At 42.3% G+C, this 24,571-nt stretch overlaps 1 protein-coding gene across 3 annotated transcripts in view; it reads left to right on the top strand.

Moving 5' to 3' along the window:
* BRIP1 (BRCA1 interacting DNA helicase 1) overlaps nucleotides 1-24,571 on the top strand; it is a 56,102-nt gene that overhangs the window by 3,210 nt on the left and 28,321 nt on the right. For 2 of the 3 annotated variants that reach the window (XM_071447718.1, XM_071447719.1), the window contains exons 6-14: nucleotides 144-278; nucleotides 5,277-5,567; nucleotides 6,059-6,280; nucleotides 6,582-6,781; nucleotides 9,530-9,662; nucleotides 10,168-10,319; nucleotides 10,403-10,574; nucleotides 10,688-10,825; nucleotides 11,313-11,474. In XM_071447718.1, coding sequence (XP_071303819.1) covers nucleotides 144-278; nucleotides 5,277-5,567; nucleotides 6,059-6,280; nucleotides 6,582-6,781; nucleotides 9,530-9,662; nucleotides 10,168-10,319; nucleotides 10,403-10,574; nucleotides 10,688-10,825; nucleotides 11,313-11,474 — 1,605 coding nt within the window. The remainder of the gene's footprint in view (nucleotides 1-143; nucleotides 279-5,276; nucleotides 5,568-6,058; nucleotides 6,281-6,581; nucleotides 6,782-9,529; nucleotides 9,663-10,167; nucleotides 10,320-10,402; nucleotides 10,575-10,687; nucleotides 10,826-11,312; nucleotides 11,475-24,571) is intronic. The other variant, XM_071447720.1, reaches the window with a different exon arrangement.

The raw sequence follows: 24,571 nt of genomic DNA, 5'->3' as shown, positions 1-24,571 counted from the left end.
TAATGACTTTTGTGTGGCTTAGACTTGGTTAAAGTGTTGCTGCCCAGTTCCTAAGCCAGACTCAGCTGAAACAGCACCAGGGCTGCCAGTGTGAGCACATCCCTCTGCCCAGGGCCTTTTCCCACTGTTTCTTTGCCCAGCAGGTTAGAAAACGCCACTGCTTTGCTAAAGGAGTGCAGGTGGTTGATGCTCTGCAAGTTTATCATCAGAGGAAAAATGGAGAGCTGATTGTTCACTCTGAAAAAAGCATGAAAACCACCACTTGTTCTCCCCAAACAGTGAGTAATTCAGTGATCTCTTTTACACCAGCAGTGTTAGTTCAAGAACAGTTTTAAACAATATTTGATGTGAAGGGGTTGTGTGTGAAATGCAGCTTAGTGAAGTCTGAGCAAACATTGCAGCTAATGCAAAGGTTCCTCAGCGTTTTGGTTTTTATTTCCACTTTCTGTAGCAGGAGTATCACTTCAGAAGTTAAGATACAGATTGCACCTGTTTCTGCAGCTTTGTGGGGCAATTTTCTGCATTTCTTACTGTTTGAAAATAGATTTTACAGAAATGTTTGTTGGGGCAAAAGCAGTAGAAGAGGGAATGTGAGGCAGCAGAGGGCTGAGTGTGAGAGGCCAAGTTGTGATGTAGTAACCCCAAAGGAAACCAAAAGCTACAGGATTACTGTAAGATGCTGGGAGCTAAGTATTTTCTTTAAAAAGTGAATCTGTGCTGTAGGCCATTGGATGGGAGGTAGTTTTTATTAGTTTTGGAGAGCTCTGTAGATTTTTTAGTAAGATTTGAAATGCTCTGTGCCACAGAGCTTCAGTTGGTAGTTGGAAACCCAAAGGCCACCAGAGTGTGCTGTTCATTTTCAAATAAAAAGAGCTCTCGTCCTTCCTGATGGTAAAATTTCCTTTTGTACTTTGCTATGGGTACATGAAAAATTAGATTTAAAACTTGTAGAAATTTCTTGTCTAGAAGAAAATTGCAAACTAAACAGTCTGCTGTTTGCTGCATCTTCAGAAAGAAGTAACCTTCAGAAAGAAAGGGGGTCATTTCTGTTTAAGTTTCTTTTTAAGGATGAAAGAAGAAGGTATTGTTTTGCTGTGATGAGCTTTTAATTTAGCAGACTGAGAACTTGTCTGGTATCAAGAAAACTGCAGAAAGTAAAGCCTGATTTGTCATTAGTAGTTCTGAGCCTTAACTGCATTTAGTTTACAACAGGAACAGCATCACAGCACAGCTATTGGGTACAAAAATGCTTTGCTGGTGTGGCTTAGGAATGAACTCAACAGAGCTCCTGTTGAACACTCACCCGATGGCCTGTGTGCTTGGGGTGACACCATGAGGTGACAGCAGCATTGTCCTGCTCACTGAGGCAGCTCCCTTGAAAATCCTGTGCTTTACAGTGCTCAGTCCTGCTTAAAGCAGATTCAGTTTCTTAGCAAGACCTGTTCCTACTGCAGGAGGGAGAAGGGGTTGGTTGCTGTGAGAGCAGGAGGGATGCTCTGTGCTCCCAGCACTGCAGGTGTGTGGCTGAGCAGCCAAAGCTGCTCTCACTCCAAGCCTGGGAACCCAGCTCTGGATTAACTCCTGCAAGGGAGGGCAGCTCCAGTGTGATTTAAAGGGGAAATGATAACCTCAGGGTACTCTCCTGATGGCTTCTGTCAGAGCATATGGCCTGAGAAACTGGGGCAGCTAGGTTAAGGAATCCCCATTTCTAGCAGGGAAAGAAAGTAAACAGTAAATGGAGAGCAGTGTAACAAACACTTGGGGTATCAAAAAACAGCTGTGAAAAGGATCTGTCTTAATGTGCTAGCCCCTTGCAGTTTGACATATTGCTTACAACCTGCACAATGGGGCTTGGGTGACTTCTGTTACACATTCCAGGGGACTGGCAGCCTGTTACAATCAGGGGCTGGACTCCAGAATGGGCTCATTGACCACGATGGGATGAAGAAAGTTGTGGATTTGTGTTACATGCTCTCACCTGACACCGTATCTGATCCTTTTCCTGCTGATTGACGTTTTGAATGAGCTCTTTGAAGCAAGTTCCAGCTTAATTAAAACGTTTGCTTGGTTAGCAGTGATCTGTGAAAGCCTGTGATAAATATTGAACTGGGTTCACCTGCTGGTGACTGGGGAGGATAAACAGCTGCTTTGTGTGCTCTGAACAAGAGACAGCAGCAGCAGCAGGGTACTGGGCTGACTGAGAGCTTCCAAAGGAGCAGCTGAAAAGCTCTGCTGGTGTCACTGCTGATATCTCCCTAGATTGTGCTTGTGTGATATTTCACACAAGAGACGTTCACTGCTGCAGCATTCAGGTGCCTTTGGAGCTGGGAAATGTAGATGCAGATATGAAGAACTCCTCTTACCTCTTTGTGTTTCAAAGATCACAGCCCCAGTGTTTGTTTAGCTCTGTTTTACACACAGTACAGGGTGGTGGACCTGATTATTCCTTTTTTAATCGGACTTGCACGTTTTTGTCATATAAATATTGATGTGATAGGCTGCTTTATCTGGCCCTGACAGAAGTACAAACAAGCTGCATTAGCCTGAGGTCCATCCAGGCTGATACCTGATCTCTAAAGGCATCTGCTCCTGGGTGTTTCTGATTAAATACTGCAGAAAGTACAGGAGGATCTTTCTTTGCCCTCTCCCAAATGAAAATCCCTCTTTCAGGTTCCAACAGCTGAAAACAGGTTTAGTTCTGAAGCCAGAGGCTATTATGAAACATAATTCTGTTGTCTCAGGATGAATTATTTCTAATCAGCTCTCCCCTAATTCTTTCATAGATAAATTGAAACCTTTTCTAACTGTGTTACATCTTAACCAGTATCTCCGTGGTATATGAGTGTAAAAATTTGTGCTTGGAGCCAGCCCTGCCAGGAAACCCCTTTTTCATGGAGAGTTTTCTTTCTCTCTTATGTAGGAATGGGACAAGAACAGCACATGAGGAGTTGCTATAAGATATCCACAGTTGGTTCTTAGAGAAATACTGAGTTAAAACACTTTGCCTTTTATAAAATTTAAAGATGTATTTTAAGGATTCAAGTGCAAATTGACTCACTGGAGTAATGTGGAAAGAATATGGGGAACTCAACTTTTAAACTGTGTTTTAACCAATTTTCTAAAGGTTTTCTTCATTATGAAGGACCTCCTAAAAAAGTTTTATTTATTAAAGTATTTGGGGCTGATGGTGGCTGTGGCTTTCAGAAATGCTGTGACTACTGCAGGCAGTTTTAGTTCTTAACTACTTACTATAAAATCAGCCTGGGTTTACAACTTTCTCAGTATTGTGGGTTTGAGTGTGTTTTGAACATAAAACTTTTTTCAAAGTTTAAGGTAACATTTTAGTACTGGAATAATGGCTCAAGTGCTTCTTAATGCCAGTATTATACCAATTCCAAACCTCTTAAACCAAACTTTTAAGCCCACCTGTAAAATACTGTAATTTATAAGCCTCACACATAAGAACACTTTATTTCTTTTTTATGCAAAGAATAATATCTGGTATTTTAAGCCCATCATAGGAGAACCTTCTGTTCATGTTTTTATATATTAATTTGAGCTGCATTTTCCTGTTGTTCTAAGAACTCTGGCAAAACAGCTGCCTGATGGGTCCTAATATTTGTCAATTATTTTTAGTTGGCTTAGCACAGCAGTGAAATATTGGTGGTAAAGTCTCATCTTGGTGTCCTGTGCATTGTTTTTCCCTCTGAAAGCACAACCTGACTTGGATTAACATTAAAAAATAGACATATTCTTCAAGGCCCTACACAGTCACTGCTTCAGTGAAATTAATTTGTACCTTGGTAGTGTGGTTTTCATTATTTCCAGGGGCAGAGCAGAATGTAAGTGATAGAAATATCAAGGTAGCACTGGGGCTTTCAGTGTGAGCCCTGCACATGTGTAACATACACCACATGTCAGCTGGTCCTGCCTGCCTGGGACAAGAGCCCCATTCAGAACTCTTCTTTTTATCCTTCCACTGAAGAAGTAATTATTCCATAGAGGAGGCAGGATATTTGGAACTGGCTATTTCATGTGGCAGCACAGGGTAATGAAATCTGCTGGTGCTGGCAACCTGAGAGGGGAATGTAACAATTCCAGCCTGGGTGTAACTTTAGCTGCTCTGAGGCCTGTTTGTTTGGCACATCAGGGAACCTTTTATCCCGGTGAGTGGCAGCTCAGGGGGTTGCATTTCCATGCTTTCTGTCATGATTGGAATATTTAATGGCAGACAAGGCTGAGTGGGGCTGAGGGGACACCAACTTACTTTTCCTTGCCGTGGGAGCTGAGGACAGCTCGATCCCACAACTGGGGTGTAACACACAGCACGACTCAGCATTTGTTTCTCATGGATAATCCCACTGGTCCCGTTAAAGGCAGGGAGGAGTGCTGCAGTGGGCAGCTGCATGTTGGTACCTGCACTGCCCCCTGACTCTGGAGAGCTCTGGTTTCCATGACAGGTGTGTTTGGACATGGTTACATTTGAGTTCCTTGTTTCCCGTGTGGCTCTTCACATTCATGATGACAATTTCATGGTTACATTTGAGTTCCTTGTTTCCTGTGTGGCTCTTCACATTCATGATGACAATTTCATGGTTACATTTGAGTTCCTTGTTTCCTGTGTGGCTCTTCACATTCATGATGACAATTTCATGTCAGTTGTTCCAGTATTTAATGTTCCGGTGGCTGAACAAAAATGGCTTTTAACAAATATTTTTCAGGATTAGGTTCTGTTTAGAATTATTCCCTGTGTTTCCTTTATTCCCCTGGTTACTCAATGGCCTTTGGCAGAATGGCACAGCAAACCTGTTTCTAATGGAGAGAGTGTGGTGCAGTCTGTTTTATCTGCACACAGAGTTCCTGAACTGTCTGCAGTTCTGCTTGCTTTAAGGAAAAAAAATATTTTAATTTGAGTGTCTGTTCCAAGTTTTCTTCATTGAAGGTTTTGGACTCTTGCTCTGTAACAGGAGTGTCCTGAGCTGGAGCTTCAATGTGAGAATTTTTATTTGCATTATTATGTGTGTAAATATCCCACTGGATTAATAATTCTTTCTGATTGGGTTATGATAAAATTGGGATTGCTGGAAGGTTTTTTCTTTTAGAAATTTCCAGGTGCAAGGATGTGGTGCTTTAACATTTTAGAACTGTTGCAGCTTGCTGGGCAGCCCTGGTGACTGAACCAGTCATCCCAGAGGGCACTTCCCAGACCATCAGCAGATTCAGCACATTCATCCCCAGTGGGATTCTGTGCATCATTTTGATGTCTTGGTTTGCAGCCTCCTGGCCCTTGCACTGAGTGTTCCTGTGCTTCTGGGAAAGACCCTGGTAAAGATCCCAGTCACACAAAGAAGAAAGAAAATGGAGATCGGTTGTGTGTTCCCAAAATTTATTTTGGGACACGAACACACAAGCAAATCAGCCAGATCAGCAGGGAGCTGAAGAGGACAGCGTATTCCTGTGTGCCCATGACAATCCTTTCCAGCAGGGACTACACCTGCATTCACCCTGTGGTGTCCCACAGTAGCAACAGGAGTGAAATGTGTGTAGAATTGCTGGAAGGAAAACATGTGAGTGATTTGATTTGAGACAATGAGCATTCATTAAACAAAGTCAGATTTAACATGGAATGAGTAACATTTTTTACTTCTTTAGATTATATTGGTTAAATACCAATATATACCAATATTTTACTTCTTTATATTATATTGGTTAAATACCACCTGGTGGCATTAAAATTAAATATTAATTGTTAGAAAATGTTGATACACTGTAAAAACTTCTGATGGCAGGAATAAAATTTATGACTGCCAGGTTAATGGTGTAATAAGACTTAAATTATCTCTGGGTTTATAAATGAAGAAGAAAGAAGTGTCCTTTATTGATGTACATTTTAGAAACATGGATTTACATGCCATGAGGTGTTATTGTCTGGCATAAAGAGCAGCTGTTAGAAACATTCCTGAGAAACAGCCAAATGCATGGAACTTTGGAAGATTTAACCTGCTTGGTTTTCATTATTTCTTGTACCCACTGAGTCTCTGCACTCATTTGTTTCCAGGGCAAGTCCTGCTCTTTTTACCACGGAGTTCACAAGCTCAGCGAGCAGCCAGCCCTGCAGCCTGCCCCGGGGCTGGCCCAGGCCTGGGACATCGAGGACCTGCTGAGGCTGGGCAGGAAGCTCCGGGCCTGTCCCTACTTTGCAGCCAGGGAGCTCCTGGTGGGGGCAGACATCGTCTTCTGTCCCTACAATTACCTCCTGGACCCGCAGATCCGGGACAGCGTGAGTATTCTGGGGAGCAGTGGCAAGAAGTTAAAAAGAAGAATTCAAAAGAAATTACCCACTGAATGTTTTGTTTCTATGGTCAGCTGAGATGCCATTCACGTCCAAAATAATATCTATAAAATAACTCCTGGGGTTTTTACCCCCTTGGATATTTTTCTAGGTTATGAAAATGGATTCAAAACCTGAAAAGCTTCATTTGTGCTATGCTGCAGAATGTCCCTTTCTTAACAGGCTCCTGTGAGTTGCTGTTTCTCATGTCTTTCACTCTGTTTCACTAGACAATAATTCTGGTTTTCAGATGGACATTAACCTAAAAGACCAAGTAGTGATTTTGGATGAAGCCCACAACATCGAGGACTGCGCCCGGGAGTCCGTGAGCTACGGCGTTAGCGAGAGGCAGCTGCGAGCTGCCCGCGAGGAGCTCGACTTCATGGTCAGCAACAGCATCAGGCAGAGGCACCACGAGCCCCTCCGAGCTGTGTGCTGCTCCTTGATCAAGTAAGGCAACTTTTTATTGCTTTCTATCACTTAATATTTATCAAATTACCTTTAGATTGGATGGCATAAGTTACTCTGTCACATCAGATAAAATGCAGCAAAGGTACACTTAGAGCTATGAGTTGTGTGATTTATGTTCATTTGAGGAATCCACTGGGTTTGATCTATTAAAAGAACTGCTGGTCTCACATGGAAACATTGAAATTCTCTTCTGAAAAGTCTTGTGCTCTTGAATGATGTGCTGCTCTTTATGGGGCTTTTTTGGACTCCTGGTTTATAATGCTCAGTATGAAAATTTTCATAAGATGAATTTTTGTATGTCACACATTTGCATATTTGACAAATAATAATAGCATTATTTTATCAAAGAATCAATCAGTTCATGTTTATAGAATGCTTTCAGAGCCTTGGACAGAAAGTATTTGGAATCTGTTCTTGGAATCAGATTGGAATCAACTGAATTCTTCCTAGTTGGAAGTGGATTTGTCAGTCATGCCTCTTGTTTTCCCTAGGAAACAACTTCCTGGAAGGGGAAGAGCTGAGCATAAGTTGAACATTGTGAGGGGGGATGTAACAAAAGCAAATGGACAGAAGCCCAGGAAGAAACAAGAGGTCCAGGGCAAAGTCTTTTGGGGGAAGGAGAAGGATCAAAGTCAGCAGAAAAAAGTGAATAATGCTGCAGGTGGCTTTGCAGTTAACTGAGTTCTGCTCCTGTGTGTAGAGAATCTTCACTTTGCTGCAGCAGCCTGTGCAGCTCAGCACAGGAGGAGTTCACTCCCCATCCTCACTCTCTGCTCTGAGTTAATGTTTGTGCCACACACAGACAAGGGACTTTTCTGCTTGGCAGAAGCCAATTCTCCTACCTTGGATATTTCAAATGTTAAACTTTAGTAAAAGATAAGAACAGCATGGCTGAAGATTTGATTGCCTCGAGCTTTTTAACCTTATCAGGAAAACTGAGGTTGATTGTCTTGGCAAATCTGCCAGCAGCATGAAAAGCACTTGCTGGAAAGCAGCAGACTGGGTGTAAATAGCCAGGAACAGGTAAAATGCACCTGCACAGTGACATGGCTTTGCCAAATGCATGGGGAGCTAGAAAAAAAATCTTATTTCACTTCTAAAGATCCTGGGCCCTCCTTCCCAAAAGCACTTAGGGCTGGGCTGGGTGCCAGGGGGCTGCAGTGACCTTTGGGAGGAATTTGCAGCTGGGCCCTGGAGGGGCCTGGCAGGCTCTGCAGGGCTGGGCCCTGTGCTCAGTGCAAGATGCTGTGTCCACAGGGCCATTTGCTGGTGGTGGGAGAAGCAGCAAATTCTCTTCCTGGAGTTGAAGGCATGTGTGCAACATCCATTCATTCTTTTCCTGGAAATACTGCATACAGCAATTTTCACTTCAAAAGCAGAGATAACCTTTCTGGGAATCAAGCTAATTTTATTTATGCTTCCTGCTTAGCTCTAAAAAGAATTTAACAGGCTTTGCAAGTGAATGCTTTAATGTTAGATGGAATTTATTTGAGAATTTAGGGTGGTTTTTGGTGATATTTGGCTGTTGTGTTAAGTTTGTATTTGCATTTATTATTTCAAAAGTATGTGATGGTGTTTGAAGTTCATAACAGGGAAATACTTTACATTTCCTGAAGTGTTTTATCCATTGTAAATGTGTTTAGTTCCTGTCACAGGGGCCTTGGCCTAATTTCAATTCCAGGTCTTTTTGATGTTCCATTTGAGGAATTGGGGCCTTAGTCTTAGTGATCACCATTCCTTAATGAGCTAAAGCAAATTATAGCCAAAGAATTGATTGTAGTGGCAGTATTGGTGGGTTTTGTTTGCATTTAACCTGGCAGAAGGGAAGTTATATTTTAATTGTTCCATGGATCAGATGATTTGTGGTGACAGGGCAGGAAATGTAGAACTGAAACAGTCCCAGAGCCTTGCTCCTGAGTTGCTAATGATGAGCTGGCTTTGCAGTGAACCCTTGGAGCTCTTGCAGCACTGCCAGCTGTCCTTTAGATGCCTCCTGATGGAGCAGACAGCTCCAGCCTTCCTGGGAGGGGAGCAGGGAGCTGCTTTTCTAGGCAGGGACAGGTCCTGCAGGGATGAAGGAGGATGTGCTCACTCAGAGCCAATGGCAGCTCTGCCACAGATGAGATGTTCTCCATGTTTAGCTGGTGCTTTCAGCACTCTCTCACATTTTGCACTGTATCACAATTGTCATTGTGCTTCGAGGTGCAGCAGTGCCACTACCTGTGGGTAGCTGGAGATGGGCACTCTGTACTGCCCCACTTTCCTTTCCATGTGTAAATAGGAAAAGTGCTCATTTCATGCCTCAGGATTTGTTCTTGATTGGAAAGGCAGCAGTTGACAGGGATGAGAAACCAACCTGCAGCAACTGGAGCAGTGATGAGTGGCCTTAGATAGGTAGCAGAAGTCTTGCTTGAATGAGCCTGACATATCATAAGAGGAAATTACATTTTAATTCCTTTTCTTTGTTATCTATTATATGAAGTATAAACATGTGGGGAGAAATTTTCTTCTCATTTCAATGAGCTGCATCCAAAGCAGTTCCATGGGAGTTCAACAGTAAAAAACAGGCATAAAAGAAAAGCAGAATCTCTCCCCTTTCATGTAGTAAAACATTTATCATCATCTTAGGAGTCTGGTGCAGTTTTTGAGGTTTGCTTTGTACGTGCCAAGTGTCTCTAAATCTCTAAAATCAATGCTGCAATGATTTCTGCTTTTGCTCTCTTTCAGCTGGCTGCAGGAGAGCTCTGGGCAGCTGGTGGAGAGAGCCTATGAAAGTGCCTGTAAGGTGTGGAGTGGCAAGGAAATGCTCAACTTCTTGTACCAAATGGGAATAACTGGCATTACTTTTCCCATTTTACAGGTAAGGTTGGGTGCTGTATAAATGAGCAGCACCATGCATCATATTGGTGGTGTTAAACATCTTCAAATGCACAGAAGTGAAATGGGAACAGGTCTTGAGAAGTTGTCTGAAAATGATTCCTGAGGAAAACCAGGAGTAATCCACTCCAGCTACTGGAATTTGGGGAGAATCAATGTTTTGAAGGGTACAATTGCTCACATGCAGTTATTTGAATTGAGCCATTTTGCCTGTTCTATCCAGCTGCATTTTTATTGAGTGTTGAAATGTTTTTACCCTGTTTTCAAGTTTATCCCTCCTTTCTGTGTAAGCCAGTGATGTTAAAAGCATTGTTAAAAATGGAAAGTATTGTTCCCTTTCCCTTGGTCCTTCTTTGCCCCCTTCCCTCTGACTTTAGAAGTATTTTAAATGAATTTTAAAGCAGTGAGCTGACAGTCTTGTATCTCTATTAACTTTGGTTTTGAGGAGACACTTAGAATGTTGTTAATATGGAATTTGCCTCTTGCAGAAACATCTTGTTGCTGTCCTGGAAAAAGAAGAAAAAGTGTCTATGCATGGGAGAGAGGAAATTATTGAGGTGCCAGTTGTGAGCCCTGCAGCTCAGATCATGCTCAAAGGCCTCTTCATGGTCCTTTCCTGCCTCTTCAAAGAGAACAGCAGGTCAGGCCTAACATTTATCAGCTGAATGCTCACAATTTGATGGCTTAATTGTGGTTTTTACTGATATTTCTGTCTCTGTGTAGGTTTGCAGATGATTACAGGGTTGCTCTACAACAAACTTACACCTGGATGACTGAAGACCAATGTGATGATGCAGATGAAAGTTCCTTCTTCCCGAGGCCCAAGCACAAAAAGAGTTCAAGGCAGAAAACCCTTGTCCACATGCTGAATTTCTGGTGCTTGAACCCTGCTGTGGTGAGCTGAGTGTGAAAAAAAGATCAAATATTCTGAGTGATAACAAATACACAGCAGATCTGAAAGGGATTGTGCTGATTCTCTAAATTCTTGCTTTTCTTTCTCCCACCTAGGCGTTTTCTGACTTAAATGAAGTTAGAACAATTGTTCTGACATCAGGCACACTCTCTCCCATGGATTCCTTCTCCTCAGAGCTTGGTGTGAAGTTTTCCATTCAGCTGGAGGCGAATCACGTTATCCGGAATTCCCAGGTAAGCTGGGCAGGGCTGCTCCCTCTCCTGAGCTCTGATGCTGCCCATGGTACAAAAACCAAATAAAAGTGATGGCAGACCCATTCTGTCAGTTAAAAGAAAGGCCCAGACTCTTGCATGGCTTAATGCAATGGAAAATTACATTTTAAAATGAATTAAGAGGCAATTTTTAAACACGTTTCCCTGGAAAAGTTGCTTGTGCTATATGAGATGGCTGTTAGCAATATCAATTACTGAACTTCAAGCACCAAAATGAATTTAAGGAACATTTCTTTCACACTTAAATTTGATTCTTGGTCCTGCTGTGGTGTGTCCAGGCTGGTTTAGGATTGAGCTTGTCCCTGTGCCCCCAGGTGTGGGTTGGCACGGTGGGCAGGAGCTGTGTGCGACCTTCCAGCACCTTTTTTTCACACTTTAAATTTGATTCTTGGTCCTGCTGTGGTGTGTCCAGGCTGGTTTAGGATTGAGCTTGTCCCTGTGCCCCCAGGTGTGGGTTGGCACGGTGGGCAGCGGCCCCAGCGGGCGGGAGCTGTGCGCCACCTTCCAGCACAGCGAGACCTTCGAGTTCCAGGATGAGGTGGGAGCCCTGCTGCTGTCAGTCTGTCAGACACTTGGCCAAGGAATTTTGTGCTTTTTGCCATCCTATAAGGTAAGGAAATCTATGGAATATTAATCCCAGTATTTCGGGGTGTGTTGTGCCTGGCCCTGTCTGACCCTCACTGCTGGGCAAAGGCTGCAGCTGTGGTGTTTCACCCCAGAGATGCCTTTGGCCAGCTGGGTGCTGCAGCTGGGCACTCAGAACAAATCCAGGCATAGCAGGAACTCAGTTTACCTTTGATGGAAAAGGTTCAGGTGACAGTGAAGAGAAAGGAGAGGATTCTATTGTAGAGTTTTAATCCAGAGTTTATTCCAGGATAAGACAGACTCTGAATGTGGTAACAGCTCCCAGCAGAATCCAGACCCCATGGTCCTGTCTGCTTTTAAACCTGGGGACAGGGGGAGGGCAAGGGACAGGGACAGGGGGAAGGGAAGGGACAGGGGAGGGGAAGGGACAGATGAGCACCAACCAGGTGTGAGGAGGGGAAGGCTCAGGGGACAATGACACTTGGACAGGCCAATGAGCCCAGCCCTGAGGGCACCTTTGGAACTCCTGCCAAGCACACCATGACCCTGCTGGGATGTTAAGATTGATGGGCAGCTCTGAGCAGGAGGGCAGAGGGGAAAGGAGAGGTTGGCACAGCTGAGGGGTTGGGACAGGTGAAACAGGAAATCACACTGCAACAGAAATCTGAATTGCAGTTCTTCCCCTCAAACCACACACACTTTGAAACTGCACTGGGTGCTTTTCTGCTTTATGCATCAATAACAGAAATGTTTATCAAATAACAATACAATCCCCCTGTGTTATTACATTTAATTCTTGGCTTTCAGGTTTGTTTTCATGAACAAACATCTTTGGTTTTTCTCAACAGATGCACTTATTAACACAGACAATCATTTCAATTAGCATTACCAATATAACCAGCCAGATCCATACATTTTCCTTATGTTGTTTCCCTGAAGGTTTAGAAATTGTTTATTAACACAAAAATTAAAAATCACATCATGAAATGATACTTTCTGTACAACTCAGCAGCAGCAATGTCTTTGCATGTTCTTTCTGTGCTATCAGAGTGCAGAATTCATCCAGGTAATTTCTCCTCCACTTGTTTCTTGTTCCATTTCACTGCATTGGAGATTGGAGTGTATTTTTCTTTAGTCAGGGGAATTGCTCACTGACATTGGCTGAAAGGAATCAAATTTTTCCATTTCAAACTATGTAATATCTAATTTCACTGACAACAGTTATCTAATTATGGTTAATCTGGATCTCCCAGTAGTTCTGCTTTATTCTCTATTTGTTGCTCCTGTTGTTTATGGTCAGGAGCAGGAATATAAACTTGCAAGATAATTCTGTAATTCATACTCATTTTTCCTGTACTGCTTGCAAGGGTGTGACTTTTTAATTTTTAAATGAATATTTATGATTTTTAAAAATCATCTTAACAGACAAAACACAAAGACCTCTCAAAATATCCTACAAATGATTAAAAACACCAGCATGTTGGAAATAGAATTTCAGATGTTTCCACTCATCCCTAAGGTTCCTAAGCAGAGAATATTTAACAAAATGAAATAAAAGCTATTTATTCTTTTTTTGCAATCCCTTCATCTTTTATCATTGAACTGGCAGGCTGCAGAGGGAGGGTTCTTTCTTGCCTGGATGTCTTTAAGTGCAATTCCTGACAGTAACCATTAGGTGACCACATCAGACCAGGTAATGGCAGCCCCTGAAAAAAACAGATTACTGACCATAAATTTATTTAACCTCACAAAACCCTGCACTTGCATGCAAAGGAAATGATCTTACAAGAAATCTCCAATTTATTTAAGGATTTGACTGGAGCATCTTCCAGTTTCCAGCATTATCTTGCTGAGTGTGTCCTGTTGGCGGCTTGATCTTCCATATCCAGACCTGACAAATATTTATGAAAGTTTTGATGAGAATATCATGTGAATTGCAAGTACACAGAGACTTTGTAATGACATTTAAGAAAGGAGGAAAACAATTGCTGGCCAGCTCTGGAACCTTCCCCCTGCCCCTGTGCCTCCCTGAAAGGTCACCCTGCACACGCTGAGTGTTCTGTTCCTTGGAGCAGCACTCCCTGAGCCCAGCACAGATTGACAAATAGAAATTGCAGACAATTGAAGGATGATATTTTAAAATCACATTGCCAATATTTCTCTATGGATGCCCTTTTTCTTCCTACTGCTTTTATTCGGGATTGGGTTGCCTTTAAGGCTGAGATTAATATGTTGAAAATACAGAATAATGTAAGCACATTAATACAGGGAAAACAAAGTATTCTTTCTTTCATCATCATCAAGAAGATTTGCATTTCAAAAGTGATTTTCACAGGAGATTGCTGCCTCTCTTTAAAAAGCTGCAGCCTTCAAAGGAATTTTTCAAGGCTGTCAAGATCTGATTAATACACATGGTCATGGACCTCACTATTATGATTTAAGCAGATTTTTTGATGGCTCAATCTGTTTTATGAATTGAAGCTTCAACTTTGGAATAGGTGACAAATAAAGGGGTTTTTTTCCTGTCTGGAAGGCTGAGGACAATGCTTTGAATTTTAAGTATTTTCTATTCAGGTGATTTGATGGAGCTGGAATTTGGTTGGGTATGTACATTGGATTTCAGTTTGGAATTACTACCTGCAATGTGAATGGGGAAAAAAAACCAATATTAGAGAAATTTCCCTTTATCTTAATCAGATATTTGAGCAAATATATTTTAATTGAAAAGTGGCTGCTTAAAATATATGGAGTTAATGCAGTGGAGGAAAATATATGGATGGGCAAACAGCCCATGAGCTGTACATACCCAGATTTGATAGGTGTCTCTTATGAACAGCTGTGATGGTTCATGGAAATTTTTAATGCCATTCTTGGAGTTGTGGCACATTTTGACTTTTGTAAAAAATCAGCTTGATCTTAACATTCACAAAATTCCAAAGCTCCATCATTTTTAAGGCTCCTAAAACTGGTGATACTATGCAGCAAAAATACATTTATGTGAAAATCAGTAGCAACTCCAGCAAAAAACACTCTATAAAAGAGAATATCAGAAGGTGAAAAGATTGCCCAGAAATCTAAGATGCTTTTAAACAAGATTAAGATAAGGCCCATTAGGGCTCATGTTGCCAACCTGTCTGCATTAAGATATATCTTGCCTGGTGCCTGCAGCTTGGATGATTCATTCAATATGTGTCATATCAGAGTCAGCCTAGGCAGCAAGGAGAAAAATGCTAATGCTTATAAATTGTAGTGATGATCCATCATGATGAATTAACTGACCTTTCTTAGTAGGGTTTGGTTTTTTTTAACAAAAGCAGCTTTGGAGGATGATGTTAATGTTGGTTTGTTGTGTTCTCTGAGGCATTGTTGGTTCATTGGGATCTGCTAATTGAGGAGGCATCACTTGGAAGCAGCATTTGTACAGCTGGAGTTGGAGAGGGTTGGAATGAATGTTTTCAACAGGAAAACTTAGGAACTGGTAACAATTCTCTGCTTGAAAACCTGAGCTCCTTGCAGGGAGGTTGGACTGGATCCCATTCAAAGGTTCCTTGCAACCCAAACTATTCCGTGACTATGGAATAGTGGCACAATTAGCATAAATTAGCATATAAATGATTCATGCTGCACTGCACTGGCTGTTTTCCTTGAGAATTTTGGGTCAGGTTATAGTGATGGCACACAGCAGCTTTTGCTGCTTGCAGAAATAAACACTGAATTTCCCTGTGGAGTTTTTGTCTGGTAACTTCAGGAGCTGCTGGTTGAGAGCTGAAGCTCTGGCAGCCTCACCCCATTTTCCTGCTCCCTGGGAAGATGTTGGCTGCTGTTTTCTGTTTGGGGTGACAGCAAATCCCTTGGGCTGGAGCTGCTCTCCTGGTTCCTTGGCTCTGTCCCTGTGTCAGGTGTCCTCCAAACCTGCACAGGGCTCTCAGGCAGGTGTTGTTTGCCCTTGTGCTGACAAACCTTTCTTGGCACCCTCCCACAGCTCCAGACAGGCAGGAATTAACAATATTAATTAACTCTGAGCAGTGGGGAGCTGCTCTCAACAGACTGAGAACATTCAGGTTCAGGGCAAGGATTTGGAGCCAACGGGAGGGAGCTCAGTTGAAGCTCTGGCTGTGTCCACGTGGATTTAAAGCTGGCCTGAGGGAAATGTGGCACCCTCAGGAATGGCAGGCTGAGGGAGGGAGATCATTTCATGATTAATTCTCATGTCTGGCTCCTCTTCATTTCACACTGAGCCTTTTCTTATTGAGATACAGGACATTGGTAGAAGTTCTTGTTTTCAAGAGGTGTTTCAGTACTCTGAAAAGACAATATTTTCATTTCTAAAACTTTCCTGAAATGTGGGTTTGTAAATAAATTATAAGAAACCCATTTTTCCTGCCATCAATAAAACAAAGCAATGCTGCTTTCAGACAACTTTTACTTATTTAATAAATTACTTCAATAAATTTCCAAAGGATGGTAGTCTGTTTAGCCCAGCCTATTAAAAGCATTAAGATTTGAACACTGGCTGTTAAAATGAGTAAATGGCAATATCACAAAGTTAAACAAATGCCAAAAAACATTTTCCAGAGTACTGGGATTGTAACAATACCATTAATGAGGGCAAAGAGGTTTTAATGCAATTTGCACATTCTAAAGTTTCAAAAAGAGGTTTTGAGTTAGTGCATTATTAATGTTCTGAACATCTGGAACTGTGTAAGAGCCACAGACATTGAGCAAGTGCAGGGTTTCCCCACTAGGTCTGATGCTGGCTGATTTCCTCCCCAGCCAAAAGCTTGTTTTTAGAAGTTTGAGACAGTAAAATGACAATATCCAGATAAGACAGAAACATTCCACAGCCTCTTTTTGCTTGTGTTATGTACAGAGGAATAATTGGAAACCATTAGGTTCGTGCAGTTAAAAGGTGAACTTGAAATTAAATAGGAAAATAGTTCTTTGCACCACAGATGGGGCTCTGAGGAATTATCTACTGAGTTCCATCAAAATGCTGAACTTTTTCTGTTGGGTGTATTTCTGTAGTGCATGCAGGGATAAATTCTTCATCAGCAGGAGTAATAATCTCCTTGATCTTCCTGCTGCCAGCTCTAGGAGAGCTTTGAAGAAGAGATTTACTCCTGTGTGTAAATATTTGCAGGGTGTAAGGATCTGTTTGTGTCATTTATGACAGAAATTGCTTCTTTCAAGTTACATCAGCATTACCTTTCTGCATAATTTTAGTGGTAGAGAATGTAATTGACACGGTTACAGCCTTGAAATGCTACAGGAAACAAGAATGTCTCAAGGTGTCACCCACTTTTAGCTGTTTTCCCTGCAGCTCATGCCCAGCACCCCTGGCATGGGAAGGAAGCTGCCTTTGGACAGGTTTGGCATTTCAGGAGTCAGTTACAAACTAATTGTGAATTAATCATGGTGCTCACTTTCTGGCCAGCATTTCCTTCTGCTCCCAAGGGAGAGGTTTCCTCTTCTCCAGAGCCTCGTTTGTCTGAGCCAGCCTGCTCAGGGGAGCTGTGACAGAGAGCCCAAACTGCAGGGCTTTAGTGACAGGGTCCTGGCACCTTTGTGCCCCAAACTGGGGCCTAGAGGAGAGCAGGGGAGGGAGGGGGCACTGAACACCCCCTGAGGGCACCTGGCTCTGTCCTGGCCCTCTGGGCTGAGCAGTGCCCCTCAAATGCCAGGAGATCTTGGGGCTCTGGCACCACAGGGACCCTTTGGGCTTTTATTTCCCTTTGGAAGGAAAGACTCTTGCCAGTGTCCTTTGTCCTTCCTCTGCTGGAAATCTTTAGGGAAGTGATTTCTGTCTGCTGGGCCATGATTTGGGGAAAATGAGCTCTAAAAAAAGCTGAATTCTAATGGCTCCCAAATTATTCATTTCAACATTTGCACCTAATAAATGTAGATAGAATTTCATTTTACTTGTCCATATTATTTCTTCATTGCTTGTTTTTTGCTCTTGCCCTGCTGTGGTAGTTTTCTTTTTGAACTTTATCTCAGCTTCTTTATGTTTTATGGGGGGTTTTGTTCCCATTAATCATATACAGTATCTACTTTCAGTTTAATTCTCTATTTTCCATCATTTCAATATTAGTCATATAAACTGTCTAGCTATTGGGGCTCTCACAGTCATCCAAAAATACAATTATCTGAGGTGCCTTCTGAGAGCTCCAAGAGCTCTGTAAATCTTCATGTGATTCCTGAACTCTACAGTTTGCTTTTCCCATTGACTTGGGCATAGAAATGTCTGTAAAAATCCCTGGGTGAGAGGGAATATTTTAACCATTCCCTCACCACTGCTCTGCTTTAGGCACTGTTGAGAAATTGCTTCAAATAGGAAAAAGCAGGAGCAGAAGGGATGATTAACTCCATACAGAAATAACTGCAATGAGAGTTTTTGTATAACCAGGTATTTAATATTTATCTTTAATGTCATCAGTTCAATCCAGCTGTGCCAAATGAAATTTGCAGCTGGAGCTGGCAGTTCACACCCTGGCAACTGCAGCAAACTCACAGTGCTGGGCTCTGCAGAGCAATCACTGAGGTGTTGGCTCCCTAAAGTTCTCCTAAACTCTCATGATTTAGTAGAAGGTTTGCATTTGGAATGTTTTGACCTTGAGTTGGGTGAGTTTTGTTATTTTTGTGGTTGTTTTTTCCCCACTGCTTGGTTACCAACAGCAGGCCGAGATAAAATTGTATCTTTGGAGAGGATAACTGACAATCTGGATAATTGCAAAATGTGTTTTCCTTCTTAACTCATATGACACAAGCGTGGATGTACACACCAGTGATGGGGTGATTTCCTGGTTTCTGGGGAATTAGGGACAATCCAAATGTTGGAGATGCTCTGAGACCTCAGAGGAGCTGCTCTGGGGGCCTGTGGCTGCATGAGCAGGTTCTCCCCCTTGCCTGTGGCTGCTCTTGTGCTGCTCTGTGAGCTCCTGAGCACAGGAGAAGTTTTGATCCTTTTTGTTCATTTTTTCCCAGTAGTTTCCAGGTGCCTTTATGAACTGTGGTGTCTCCTCAGGAGGTCAGACAAGTGTCAGAGACAGCTCAAGGGAAGAGATGATGTTGCACATTCCAAGATTATCCTTTTTTTGTTTTCAGTCTCTGGGATGAAACATTCTCTTGTTTCTGGGTTTTTTTTTTTATTTTAATATATTTTCCAGTGGTTGACTGTAATTGGAGAATCTATAAAGATCCTCCTTTGGAAATCCTGGTTTTTTTCACTGTGGCTGATGTTCTGAAGCTGTTGGTGTGAGTTTGCAGCATCCTTAACTGGCTCTGTGAATTAACCAAGTAGCAGGAGAGGCACTCAGGTGAATATTCTGGGTGACTGAGCTGTGGGTGAGGTGACATGAAAGGAATGCCCTGTGCTGGCTCCTGGTGCTGTGCAGAGCCTCAGCAGCTGCACTGGGGCTGGAGCTCTGTGCTGTCCCTGCCCTGAGCCCTTTCCCTCTGTTCCTCCTTGTTCTGGAACCTTCTCCTCAGCCCAGGGGAAATCCCCACCTGCGCCTTGGCTCCCTTGGCCCTCTTTGAACTGCAGAAAATGAACCAACACCCCCTGCTCATGGCTCCTTGTAGCCCTTCCCTTGCCGTGGCCAGCAGCAAGGGCTGTGCAATAATTCAGGTGCCCTGTGGCATTTGCTTTTTGCACAGAGCAGCTCCCAGCTCTGCTGCTCGTCACACCAAGGCCGATCCGGAGCGACAGTCCTGGCAGATTATTGGATATTGTGTCTGAAATAATTATCTGCCATGCTGGCAGATGAGTGTTTGGCCTGTGACTTTCACACCCTGAGAGTTGGGCACTTGAATATTTCATTGCACTGTTCATTTCAATACCCTGAGCAGACACTATCAGGAAAATCAACGAAAAATCTTTTCTTGTTTCTCACTCCTGAGCTCTGACTTGTCAAAGTGCTGCAAGCTGAATTGTTGTAGCTCGTTAACACCTGCTCCAATTTCCCTTGTAATTAACACTTGCTGCTTGCATATTTTTCCTCCTATTTATGTAGGAACTGCATTGAAAATGAGTTTTCACAGGCAAGAAGTTTGCACTCTGTGAATGCTGGAATCCTGATAGTCACTAACAGAGTGAACACATCCTTCTCCTCAGGAGGTTTTAATGAAGGGAAGGAAAGCAGCTGTGAACAGGGAATGATATCCATTCTCAGGAAGGTCTAACCTGCCCAGGTTATTCTGACATGAATGTTCTGAACCTTTGCAACCTGCAGAGTTCTTGGTCCCTTTGCCATGTCTGGGAAGATTCAGTGTCTGATGTGGCTTCTTCATGTGTGAAAAACACCAGAAATGAGAGGAAATAACTGGAAAGGATTTATTTAGGGGCATGGTCTGCATCAGCAGTGAAACAGCTCCTACAAGAAGCTGAATATTCAATGTATTGAAAGGAGTTCTTGGGCTGTTTTAAGTTCAGAGAAATTTGACATCATTGGGAGGTCTGGGAGCCAACAACTCTTATCTTAGAAAATGAGAAAAATCATGCCTCAGTTTCACCTTCTGGTAGGGTAAGCAAGCTCCTGTGTGAGAACATTTAATTAGTGAGTGGTGTATTCCAAAGAGCATTCACTGCACTTTGATTCATTTTACAGCACACTAATGGACTCATTTTTAGCAAAAATATTTCTAAACAAATCTCTTGCAATGTGCTGCAGTAAAAACTTCATTTTCAGCTTTTACTTCCAATTTTTCATCATTAGGTGAGAAATTATTTTCCTAAGAATCAAAAAAAGTCTGTCATTTCTTTCTTTGTAATTTTTTTAGGGGGACAGAATGGAAGGAGGGAGAAGGGATTGAGTTGGGAACTTGGAAGAAATACTGAGGTTATTAATTAAGTGAGTTAGTTAATAGGATTGTCTGATATATGTGTGGAGGCACAAGGAGCAGCATTTCCTGTTGTGCTTGGGAAGGAGCAGAGGCAGCTCAGCCTTGGGCACCCTGGGCAGGCTCCCAGTGCCAGCTCTGCCTTGGGTTATTTTCCCTTTATTCTGAAAACACCAAGAGGTCAGAGGTGCCTGAGCTTGGCTTCTGGCTGGGGAAGAGCAGCACTGGAGATGCTGACTTCATCCACGGCCACTTCATCATTTTCTGGTTTATTCCAGACCAGGATTTAAACCATCCTTTTAAAAATCATTTTTTTTTCTCTTTGCATGAAGGGTTTTCCCTCCCTGGGATGGGAAGGTGTAATGATAGCCTAGGGTGGATGTACAAGCAGTTCTGGAACACAGAACTCATTGTCTTGGTTCATTTTCAAACCACAAAAGAAGCCCTGGTTTGAAGCAGGTTGTTCCTAACCAGCTGCCACAGAGCTCAAAACCTGAACAAAAACTCTCCAGCTTGTTTGGGGGGCAAACATGCTGGGTTTTGGGGGAGAAAATGTCTATAAAAAAGCTTCTTTAGCTGCAGAAGCACCATATTAACAGTGTTATTCTGAATTCTTTGGCGTGCAAAACATTTCATTTTTCATTACTGTTGTCGCCGTTCACGTTTTCCATTATTTAAGGGGGTTATTGAAAAATTGATGGGATGTTGGGACCAGAGAGACATCCTGTGGCTGCAGTGCTGATTTATGGCACATGGAACACACTTCAGTGCTCCAGGTTCCTGCTGCTGAGCACCACTTTGTCACTGTCCCCAAAGAGAAATCCTGCCGGCCAAATCCCCGAGCCGAGTGATGCATCCTTTGCCTTGGAAAATGAGGATGAATTATTCACCTTTTATTGTGCTGGAGTGTGCACATGGTGATCAGAACCTTGGTCACAATGCACAGGTTTTCACCCTGCTCAGGGTTCAGTTGACTTGCACAGTAGCTTTATCTCTAATTTTTCCTGATTTTAAAATTTCCCCTGCAGTGTCTGTGGGGATGAGCCCAGATTTTACCCCACATTTCCCACCATCTGTCGCCATCTCAACACCATTCTTGGTCCTAAATATTTGGATTTATTTCATGTTTATTTAAAATCCTCCTGGAGAAAATAAGTGTGATACTTCTCAATTTGAAAAGAAGCCTTTTCCAGGGAGTCTTGCAAATCCCACCTCCATGGTTTAAAATACACCATTCTTGGTCCTAAATATTTGGATTTATTTCATGTTTATTTAAAACTCTCCTGGAGAAAATAAGTGTGATATTTCTCAATTTGAAAAGAAGCCTTTTCCAGGGAGTCTTGCAAATCCCACCTCCATGGTTTGAAGTTTTATCCTTCAAACTCATTTTTTGCTGTGGAGAAATAGAGAGATGAGGAGACAAATCCCCTGGAATAGGAGAGTGCTGGAGATTTCCAGTCCAGGGCAGCTTTTGCCCAGACTCCCTGCCCACTGTTAGGACAACTCAGAGTCTCTGTGATCTTCCCTCAGAATTGGGGGAGAAATGGAAAATATCACAATAAATGTCTGACATGGCTCCAGGTCCCTGCACAGCCTCTTGGATTAATCATTTAAATTTTTTTAGTAATTTCTGTTTTGCTCTTCTGGAGCATTTCATTCCAGAGGCTCTGTGGCTCTTTGGGAAGGGGAATCAGGCAGGAATTCAGCTGGAATTTGTACTCAGGGAACCAGGCAGGTTCAGAGCCCTTCTCTGCATTGCCCCTGATGCAATAAATGGGAAATGAGCAGGAGAAAGCAGCTGAAGCCTCTCCTTGGTAAGAATAACATCCTTGTGTGGCCTGTTGCCATTCAAATTCTGCACTAAATCAATTTATTTTTGGTCCATAAAGACGAGATCACCCTGTGCATGTGTATTTATATGGATGTTTAATATTTCTCTCCAGTTTCCTATTAACAGTGGGAATGTAAAGCTCTACTTTAAAAGTCAATTTTACTTCAAAAATGAAATATTTTGGCACAGATATTTTCACATTCTCTTGAAATTAAATCTGTTAGAATTTGAAGCTGAGAAAATGAAATTTGAAGTTTAAAATACCTTTTTTTTTAGTGAAAAAAAGTTTATATTTTGCATTGGCTCAGTCATTCCAATGACTTTTCCTGTGTTAAAACCCTCCCATAAACATGGGGAGGGGCTGTGAATCAGTTTCTTGCTTAACCTTTCATGAAAATCTAATTGAGTGCAAACAACTGCTTTAAATAATTCAATGGCCTCAGTTATTCTTGGCTGCTGGAGTCCCAGCCCAGAGCAGTGCAAATGTCTGGGTGTTGAGCAAAATTGAGGCTTTTCTCTTGTTTTTGGTGAAAAATATGATTTAAATGACCTTTTGGAAAAGTCTGTGGGGCGATTAAGAGGAAGAGAAGGTGAAATGTGAATTATTTCTGCCAGTTGGGTAAATGACTTGTGGCCCAGAGATGCAGGAATATTGTTCTGGTCCTTCTCAAAGTGTGGGATAATTCTGGGGATTTTGATAAATGTGCTGGGGTTTCTTTGCTTGCTTTGCTTTCTTGCTTTGCTCTTGTTGAGGGACGCTGTGCTTTGGATGCTGCTGTCTTTAATAGTTCCAGGGTGATTCCAGAGATTGGGGTAAGGGACATTGGACTTTATTGGATACTTAGCCTAAATATTTTCCCTCCTGCTTTTGGAAGGAAACTCAATTTTCCTTTCACACCAATCCTCCCAGGCAGTTTGTTCTTGTCCCTTCAATCTTTTATTCCCATTTCATTCCTGTTTCCTTTCTTCCTTCACTTTTGTGTTGTTTCCTTTCTGTTTTTTCCTTTCTGTTCACTTTTAACCTCAAGGGCCCTTTTTGTTGCTGTTGTTGGTTTTGTTTTAGGGTTGGTTTGTTTGGTTTTTAACTAAAGGTGGAAATGGAATAAATTAATGTTCCTGTCACCCCACATGGGTAAATTCTCTGTAAATTATTCTTTTTTTCCCCAAAGTGAAGAGTTCAATATTCCTGGAGCTCAGCTGCCTGTAGGATTCTGGGTCATTTGGTACCAAGTTTTGGCAAAGGTTTTAGTTCAAGAACTGTCAAATAACTTCTGCTAATTGTCTACTTTTGCCTTCTCCCCACCTTGTGTCCCAATTCCCCCTTTCATTCCCAGTGCCCAGAGCCCCCTTGTTCTCCCTGAAGTTCTCTGTGCCCAGCTCAGCTCCTGGTGCCCAGCCCAGCTCCTGGTGCCCAGCTCCTGTTGGCATCTCTGGAGTTCTGTGCTGCCTGCCTGCCTGTGGAACTTCTGTTTGACCCTTCAAACACATTTCCAGCCCACTGGAGACACACTTGGATTGGAGCAGTGCTTGTTCACAAAGAAAACCCTGGGAGCAAGCACAGGGAAAAGGCTTTTAGATCAATGCTGCTCCCTTGGGCAGCTCAGACTTTTTGCACTGACACTGGTGCCAATACTGTGATTTTTATTAAGGAAAACCTAATGGCTCTTCCCTTTCTCCCCTCCAACTACCTGAATATTTGAATTACAATGAAAAGTGCAATTTCATATCATTACATAGAGCCAAGATCAAAAAAAGCAAACTTTGAAGAAGTGGGGTTATTTTAGGGTACAATGGCAGATTTTTAAGTAGGATTACAAGATATTTGTGTAAGTTCTGTTCACCTTGAAATAACTTTTCTCCAGTTATTGTGTAAATGTGGGGAAATGAGACAGATTGTGGTTTTACAGGTGCACAAGGACACAATGCATTGCAATGATAATTATTTTAAACAGTTAAGAGTTGTGAACTCTTAAACTCCCCAGTAAAGTCAGAGCTGGTTTACTCTGCTGTCAGGTGCTTCTTAGGTCAAATCCTTTTTGTCCTGCACTGCTCTGGAGCATCCTTGGATATTTTTGGGTGTTTTGTTGCTTCCCCAGGCACTTTTGATTATTTCTGTGGTACCATTTTTTCTCTGCTGACAAGGTGTGACCCATTCATGATGTGAATCAATGCTAAAATATTTAAGGGATATTTTATGTAAGGAAATTAGCAGGAAAAGAGTTAAATAAACCAGAATTACTTCTGTTAGACCTCCTCTTTTCTCAGCTATTTTGTACTCCACAACTCCCTGTCAGGAGGTGATGGATCCTGCAGGAAAAGCACAGCCCCAGCAACCTGAAGTTAACTCCAGGTTTGATCCAATGGTGGAAATTACAATCAGCTTGCCTTAGGGTGAAATACATTAAACAAATCTCTGGGTTTGCTTCATGACCTGGGAGCCTCCTAATGTGATT

This window comes from Agelaius tricolor, unplaced genomic scaffold (assembly GCF_023055355.1).
Source record: "Agelaius tricolor isolate 1412-34295 unplaced genomic scaffold, bAgeTri1.0.p SCAF_25, whole genome shotgun sequence".
NCBI classification, from domain to species: domain Eukaryota; kingdom Metazoa; phylum Chordata; class Aves; order Passeriformes; family Icteridae; genus Agelaius; species Agelaius tricolor.
This window is presented reverse-complemented; position numbering and strand designations above follow the sequence as displayed.